Genomic DNA, 9,275 nt, shown 5'->3' on the forward strand with positions numbered 1-9,275 from the left:
AGTGGTTGTGGTTCAAGATGTGGATGCAGGAAAGCGGGGTTGCAATGCTCTTAAGCTTGTGACCAATGTAGTGGGCAAGTTTGTCTCAATGCTTGTACCATATGAGACCGATGTTAACGAAGATAGGTCCTTTGATCCAGAAATCATGGAAGAATTGGAAATGAATCTGGGTGAAGATGACAATGAAGATGATAACGCCCTTGAATTTTTACAGCTGCGAGAAGATGACGACGATGAAGAAGAAGAAAATTGAAATTTAAACTCATTATTCTTTCAATTATTTTATCTGTTTATACTTTTATGATACAAAAATACAAAGGTTTTACAAATTTACAGCTGGGTATGTCCACTTTCCTAGGCAAACCCCCTAAAATGACTGGACTATTTGAGATGTTTATCGTGAAGCGTTCGGCAAAGGGATTTTACATAGGGCTTAGTGTAGAACATTTTTTTTACAGTAAGCTTTCAAAGTAACAAAACATCTGAATAAAAAAATCATTGTAAGTTTTTTATAATTTGAAGTTTCGTGAAACACTTCTTCTAAATTTTTACCAGGTGTTAGATATTCCTGTGGACTAATATTCCAAAAATATATTACTTAATTTTCAACTGAGAAATGAGTATATAAATATTTATTGAAATTATGAACCCCAAAATTGATAGTGTACACAAGATATTTAAATTAAACTCTACAGAAGATTCAAAAACCATATAAAATAGTACGACCGAAATATCAAGAACTCTATACCCATCACCGTAGTTGCGTGACGGGTATAGAGGTCTTCGACACCAGATGCAGGGCCTGCCATGAGGTGCCTGAGACTTTTCACATCTTCTGTCGGCATTTCCAGCATATGGGATCTCGGCCTAGATTCATCTACATAATGCGGCCCTAAGAGTGCTATATTTCCACCTTCAGCAGTCTTATATTGTTAATGGGACACCAGTGCTGCCTTATGCTCCGGTTGATATTGAATCCGTTGTGAATAATGAGCGGTGCTGAGTTTATTGAAACTACTGGCTCCCCACCCTCAGGCAGACACAAGCTAATAGACTTATTACTGACTGAAATGTCCTTTTCATCACCTAAAGTTATAAAAGTTAAAATACCTAACCAAACAAATATTTCTCTACAACTTTCTCCAGGTTTGGCTTCCACCATACATCGTGATATCTTTTTTGTATTGATGATACTTTGACGTATGAGCTACAAAATTCTAACCATAGCTCAATGATTGAATGAACAATGATTGAACTAATAACATTTGAAGAAAAACTAACATTTTGCACAACTTTGTGCTGTATTCAAATTCAGAACAGATACCATACTAGTAGTATTATAATTTAAATTTTTCAAGTTCATTCTAAGCCTTCAACATTTTTTCCTATTCTGTTTTTAGGTCGAGCTGAAGGATTCCGAAACCAAACGTCTCCAAGAAGAAGTGGAAGAGGCTCGTCGTAAGGAGGAAGAGCTGAAACAGCAGCAGATCGCCAATGCCACCAAGGGGCATTTGGAGGAGAACGATCATAACGAAGATGACGAATTGGTCAACGGTGATGTCAGCAAAGATCTCAGTACTGACGAGAACATTGTCGATCCCATCGAAGATAGGCGCACGCTCGCCGAACGCAATGAACGTTTGCAAGATCAGCTACAGGTGAGATTTTTACACAATCATTTTACTTACAAAGGTAGTAGTTTCTGAGAAAATTGTGCTTTGAGAAACAGATGATTGTCTGTTGATGGAAAAAACGACTGTCATTGTATTGGAAATCAAATAATAAATTGATGGATGTAGCCGTTACTACGTGGTAGGAGATCATAATGAAAAGAGAAATGAAAATTTCTATGTTTTTTACCACTTTTAATTGTAACTAACGTTACTGCAGTTTCGTCCTATATGGACATTCTCAAACTAATACAATAAACTCAATAACTCATTGATAAACTCAATGGGTTTATTGTATTAGTTACAATTATTAGTGTTGGTTACAATTAAAAGTGGTAAAAAACATAGACATTTTCATTTCCCTTTTTTTAATCAAATAATAATTTACAACTTATCCTAATCTTTTTCCAGCGAGAATCCCATTATCTCCCCTTGAAACTGGAGATGGTACAGTTGAACCTGTCAGTTATTTCATACCTTTTATAGAATTGAGTTTTTGATTGTCTATTTCTGCTCTCCCTTTTCTCAATTTCAGTTTATAAATATACTTGACTAGTTTTTGACTATGTAAATGTCTTGCCATCATATCATATCAAGAGAATCAAGAATCATCTGGGAAAACTACAGTATCCTCCAAATTAAATGAAAGTTATATGATCCCCAAAAATGGGTTCTGGGTACCATCCTGTTTTTACAGAATATAAATGACTTAATCTGGCTACAGATTATATAACCCTGTTTTAGCAAGATTAAGATCACCAAAGATAGCAAACAAACATTGATACTGATCAAATCAGAATAATAATAATAATCTTTAGATTGGAATTCTCATGTCAATAATGTTTATACCAAAAGCTCAATCAATCATTTTTTGCAATAAATCGGATGAACACTATGCACGAAAGTGTATTTGGTACATATCACATAAATACTTTCTCAAATATTTTCCTGAATATTATGTCTGGGGGCTGCCGTGACAGATTCTAAAAGGGTATTCAATAGAGCAAAAACAGATTATGAGAATTATATTTGATATGGAATATTGATGAAGCTTTAAACCAGTTTTTATATAGAAAAGGGAATTTTTGACTATTCCTTAGTTGGAGTTAGAAATAAGTTTTGAACTTTCTTGACTTTAAGGTCTTCTCGTGACTAATTAAAGAGATCAATTAAAAATACCCGGTTACAAGACAATAAATGTAAAAAAACTTCCTTTTTAATGCAATCATCTTCTATAATAAACTGCCAGTTGTGATTACAGCCAGCAGGAATAATCGAATGATAGTGTAGTTTTTCTTCATTAGTTGGTTATGGTGAATTTAGATATGTAGTACAGTAGAACTCATATTTTCCGGATTAATTGGTACCAAATAATCAAATATCCTAATAACTGGATTTGACCAGAAATAAAAATTTGGAAAGAAAGAGCCCCACATAGGTTAAAGTAACTGAAAAATAACTGACTCTAATGCCATATTCCAAATATAATTTCATCAACTGTAAACATTAAAATTAGGACTACATACTTATGTAAGTATGTACTGCTTGAATAGTAATTTCGTCTGACAATTCTAAAGTTGAAATTTTTTTCTAGAAGTGATCTAGACAATTGGTCATTTTAATAGTTAGTCTAGTGTAATACATTTCAATGTGAAAAAACTGGAAAATGAAATTTCATGAAGTGACCTTTATACATAATATTGCAAAAAAGCAAAATCTGTTCTAATAATATTTAGTATCAGTGATCAGGTTCCTTTTCCTCTTGCAATGAATAAATAATATACTCTCACCAATAAAATTCATGACATATCTTTCAGTTTCTAAACATACTTTTCATGATACTAATTTTCAGATGTAATGTGCGTATTTTGTTATAATTTAACATTGAAAATATAATTATACATATTTTTTTCATTAACTTTCATCTATAGTACCTAACTATCCTCATATTCAAAATTTTATGTTCTGGAAAAGCTGAGGAATATATTAAGGAAAATAATCAGATTCCTTTATTATTATAGGTAGGTGGTCCAATTTGTTGTGGACTGTGCAAAAACAGGAAAAAAATGCTTCAGGTATTTGAAAGTGGATGTTGTTTTCAACCTGTTTTGTAGTAAATTAAAAAACTAAAGACATCGATTGCTTTCCTTATTTAATCCTTGGCTTAACCGCATGAAATTAACAAGTCAAAAAGCAAAAATTCAAGTTATATATGATAATCTCATCATCATCAATGAAAGGTCATTGGTAATTTTTCGATCTAGAATGCTAAAAATCATTGTTATCAATTTTAATGACAGAACCCATTCGACTGTCGTCAATGTCGAAGCCTCACTTTGCAACAGACTGCATTTGGGTCCCTCGTTTATCATTGATGAGAGAGAGAGAGAGAGAGTCAATCTCATGAATGCCGTCTTAATTCTATATTGATTTTCCAGTTTTTTTTAAAACAATTTCCGAGTCATTAATAAAAAAAATTAAAAGTAATAGTGCACGTTGGGAGCCTTGAAGAACTTCCAAATATATGTCAATCATCTCGAAAGTGTAAGAATGTACTTCAATTCTTTGCTTTTGTTTAATTGAGGAACTCAAAACCATTTCTTGAGTAGTTATTGAATCCTATATTTCGCAGTTTTTGCAGTGATATGTTGTTTTCCACCCTTTTGAAGACCTTGGAGAAATCCGTATATATGCAGTCAACCTGTAACTTCTCCAAGGCCTCCAACAATCCAGATTTTTACAATATCATGTTCGTAAATGTGGACCTGCTCTCTATGAAACCATGTTAGTGAGCATCTACTAGTTCCTTGCATTGACAGGTAATTTGGTCATTGACCAAGCAGTCAAATCACTCAAGTACGGATGACTGAATAACACTCCCTCTATAATTTTCTATTTTTTTTATCTCTCGCCTGGCTTTAAGATTGGTCTAAAGAAACTATTTTTCTAGACATCTGGGAAAATGCATCAGTAATCTGTTTGAAATCTGTTTTTCCGTTAACCAGCTGTCGCATCCCTACGAACGACAACCCTCAGAAGTCGAAACTTGTGCGAGTTCGAGACTAACGAGGTCTTACCTTTCAACATGTGATTCCTAACACGGGTTTGACGATAGCAAGTGAAAACCGATCATTCAGTCGGAGCTTGAACCACCGACCAACACGGCGGTCGATTTGAGTGAGTGAACAAAGCACCCACTTTGAACCGACCAGCTAACGACCGAGATGAATTAAAACAATCAGTAATGGATGAGCAAGGAAGCGTATTCATTTTTTAAAAAAGAAATGGAGAAACCTGTCGGGCCTGGGAGTTAACTTGTTTGAGAGTTCAATTTCTCGTAAATGTTGTAGCTGAGACTCTGAATATAATATTATTTTTATTACTTTATATATTTCAGCAACTCGAATACTAAGCCTTTCAATATAAAAATTATTTTTCTTTTTAGGCTTTGAAGAAAGATCTTGCTCAATCTCGCGATGAAACAAAAGAAACTGCCATGGACAAAATTCATAGAGAAAATGTTCGTCAAGGAAGAGACAAATACAAGACACTCCGTGAAATTCGTAAGGGCAACACCAAGCGTCGCGTGGATCAATTTGAAAACATGTAAAATTCTGCCAATCATATGTCAATTACTAGGAATTTATTCTTGAAAATCTTTAAAAACTTTCAAATGCTCAATACGAGATAATTTCATTCAAATACTTTAATTCAAGTTTTCGGTTCAGTTTTTACTTAATTGGTAAGTATTATTATCCTTTTTCTTTGTCGAAATGTAAGATACTTGAGCCTATTGGCTCGGATTAAGTGGCCTTAGATATCTACCATTTTTTGCTTTGTTAGATTTATTGCTTTTTATACATACATATATATTTTAACTATGTTATGAAGTGTTTCCACTTGTGATAAAATCAAGTTTGGTAAAACTCCAACTGAACTGAAAATCAAAACTCGCCAGATCTGCAAAACTAAATTTTTTTTAAAGAAAGCATTCCAATTTATAAGTAGTTTCCTGTCATTAATCTTAGTGCCATTTGTTTATCGGGCTAAAATACAAAAAATAAATATTCCTGAGTGTTGAAAAATCTGTGTGTTATTTTCCAGAAAATCAACAATATTTGTATAATATGGAACAACTACTATATTTTCTACACCATAAGGTCAGGTGCTTCCCAAAGGTGAGATGTATAATTTCAAAAAACCTCTCACATTTTCTAGAAACACAATTTCAAAATATTTATTGTATCTGAAGTATGTTGGTCTATCCTACATATCAATGTTTACTCAATTCAAAGAACGCTTGCTTTCTTTTAATCTGAGAACTGATTGCATATTTCCTTCTCTACAATTTTTCTAAAACAAGACTTTTGAAGTATCTAATAAAAATGTTTTTAAATTGTTTGATATGATGTGTACATAATTTACCGTGTTGCCTTCTTGTAGGGTAGTTAATTTTGAATATTTTACTCTTAGTGTTGTAACTTTTCATAATAAACTTTTCTAATTTTGGTAGGGGAAGTTCCAAGTTTTGCAAATGGTTTTATTTTTAAGTTTCAAAAGGATGTTTCCCCATAAAAGTTCATGATTATTTTGTAAGCATTTATTACATATAACTCACATTCATTTATTTCAGACAGATTAGTTATGGATGACCTTTGTATAGTCTACTTAAACTACTCTTACTCCTGTGGAATTTTGTTAGGAGTATTTTCATCAATTATGTACTTTTAGGGTAATAATAAATATTATTTGGACTATGTTGACTTCATTTATATCATCTTAACTTCCTTACCAATCCACGAAAAAAATATTTTTTATAATCGTATTTATCAGTTGACAACTTTTTGAAAAACTTTTGATCTTAGGTTATTACTCATTAACCATTTCTATATGAGGGTATTTTTTTATGCAGTACTTCCTGTGTACAGTTTTCTTTATTTGACGTATACGTAGAACAGTCTTACTCAGAACAATTATAATGGAAGAAAAATGCAAAATACTCATTTTATTCAGCTCAAAGCAAGATGTCTCACACAATCCGACGTTACAAATATCGCACTGGTAAGTTGTATCAGTTCTTTTTTCATTCGCAAAATATACTGCACACCTTCTAACGGGATGTCTTACAGTAGGTTTGGATTTCGGTATCTTTTTTATGAAGTGTCTTGCCGTGAGTCGTAAATGGTTTTCCTTTTGTTTATGCTATGAGAGAGGTGTTGATGCGTCTGGTTCACAATACTTTGCAAAAATTTGTTGACATATTTGTAGTTTAAAATCTACCACACTAATCTTTTTTTATGTTGTTGATCATACAAGGCATGTGCATTCATGATAACCATATTCTGGAAATGTAGGAATAACTTTTTGTAGCATTTAATTGTTTAACGTCCTGAGTCTATAGAATTCATAAGCATGTCAGTTTGATCAATTCCTCTCATATTTTTATTAGAATCGAGAATGCAAATTAGCTTCATCACAGCAGCAGTATCTCTTTTCATTACATGTGCAAAGAAGGGAGTCTGTAACAAAGGATCAGTAGACCAGTATTCATATATTCTCAACTTTTTGCACCTAGTCATTATCATTGTTAGTCAAAAAAAAAATATATAGTTCATTGGCAGAAATTTCTTTGGGATTTTTATTCTTTTTCATAAAATTTTCATCAATATATTTCAGGTACGACATTTGTCTGTTACTTTCATAAGCTATCTTCTCGATGAATTCTTGCGAGAAAAATAATTCCTAAAAGTCAATTGGTTTGGATAATACTACAAATAACAGAAAATTAGAATTTCAAAGTCACAAAAAATAAGTTTATTTTACCATTTATGTCGGGAATCTGACAGCCACTAGTGCTTTTCCATACCCCAGTATCAGGTGTGAATCGGGGATTATGTTCTCAGTCAAATGAAAAAATGGATTTTTTGATGTCAGTTGTCACGTCATCAATATCATTATGATCAGAATTTGTTTCATTTTCATTAGATTCAATGTTATCAGGCGTTCTTGAACCCTGTCACAGAAGATGAGATACTCTCAATAATAAACAAAATGTAGAACAAGAGAAGCACAGGTATTGATGAAGTACTCATACACATACTGAAAAGCTGTGCTCATGAGATTGTATGTATTCTGGCCTTCCTGATCAATCAATCTTTTGAGGAAGGAGTTTTTCCAGATCAACTGAAGATAGCGATAGTGAAACCACTTCACAAAAAAGGGTATAAGTCGGACATTTCCAACTTCAGGCCAATCATTTTTTTAACATTTATATCAAAAATTTTTGAAATAGCAATGGTAAAATTTTTCACAAACTTCAAGATGTTTTCTAATAATCAGCATGGCTATCTGAAAAATAAGTCAATTGAAACTGCTTTGATGTATCTCAGCAATGAAGTCCTAGAAGCAATGGACAAAGGAGATCTGTCATGTGGAGTTTTCATGGATTTATCTAAAGCCTTCGATTGCATAGATCATGACATTTTATTATGGAAACTCTATAAATATGGAATTCGTGGAAAATCGTATGACTGGTTCAATTCATATTTGAAAAATAGAAAGCAAATAGTAGAACTCAATCAAAAAGACAAAACGGCAAGATCTGGTGCTTTAAATGTATCTATGGGTATCCCACAGGGTAGTATTCTCGGTCCAATATTATTTATTATATTTATCAACGATATTAATGAGGTTATAGCAGATATAAACACTGATCACATGATCAATTATGCTGATGATACCAATCTTCTATTAACAGGTGCGAACTTACCTGATATTATAAAAAAGGGTAGCAAAATAATAGAACAATTCAAAGATTATTTTTTAGAGAATAAGTTAGTTCTTAACGATGGAAAAACAAATTGTATCATGTTCAAAGTCAATAACAGTATAGAAACACCACAAAACATAATTATGCACAATCAAAAAATCATTTGTAATACTTCAGTGAAGTTTCTAGGTATATACATTGATGACACTTTAAGTTGGAGTAGTCAGATAGACAACCTTTGCCATAAACTATCCTCGGTAACATACGCCATGAGAGTTCTAAATAAATGTTGATCTTGAAGCACTAGTTACAGTATATTATGCGAATTTTTACTCCGCTATGAGACAAGGAATAATAATCTTTAATATAAATACAAGAGATTCCTGCAGAGGAGCCTTCAAGATCAACAAACTATGGAATACTCAGTTCGAACTAATAAATCAACGTTCCTTAAATGCAGGATGGTGCTTATCAGCCAAAAGGGTAGGGGAGCTGGACTCCAAACCTGAAGGAAACGAGGATGACCTTCTGAGGATGGTGCTGATTCGATGGAATGTCAGTTTCAGCTTAACGTTGACGACGATGACGACATCGATCGCGATATACTGTTGGAAGACCGGGTTCACCGACTCCTTAGGGAAGATGACGATGACGACATCCGTCCAGCTTCTGTGGAAGAGCTGAAGGGATATATCAGGGCCGCAAAGGCTAAGAAAGCACCGGGGGTCGACTCAATAACTAACAAGTTGTTGAAGAGGCTCCCGGACAACTGCGTTGAGTGCTTACTGATTATAATTAATAGTTCGTTAGCCCTCAGACACTTCCCCGGTAGGTGG

General features: G+C 33.3%; 1 protein-coding gene across 2 annotated transcripts in view; it reads left to right on the forward strand.

Moving 5' to 3' along the window:
• Moe (Moesin) overlaps window positions 1-6,427 on the forward strand; it is a 115,404-nt gene extending 108,977 nt beyond the window's left edge. For both annotated transcript variants that reach the window (XM_023156181.2, XM_023156174.2), the window contains 2 exons: window positions 1,401-1,658; window positions 5,116-6,427. In XM_023156181.2, coding sequence (XP_023011949.1) covers window positions 1,401-1,658; window positions 5,116-5,280 — 423 coding nt within the window. In that variant the 3' untranslated portion in view covers window positions 5,281-6,427. The remainder of the gene's footprint in view (window positions 1-1,400; window positions 1,659-5,115) is intronic.
• The last annotated feature ends 2,848 nt before the right edge of the window (window positions 6,428-9,275 follow it).

The sequence above is a fragment of the Leptinotarsa decemlineata genome, unplaced genomic scaffold (assembly GCF_025532065.1).
Source record: "Leptinotarsa decemlineata unplaced genomic scaffold, Ldec_3_MD MMD2_tig00026328_RagTag_RagTag, whole genome shotgun sequence".
NCBI classification, from domain to species: Eukaryota; Metazoa; Arthropoda; class Insecta; order Coleoptera; family Chrysomelidae; genus Leptinotarsa; species Leptinotarsa decemlineata.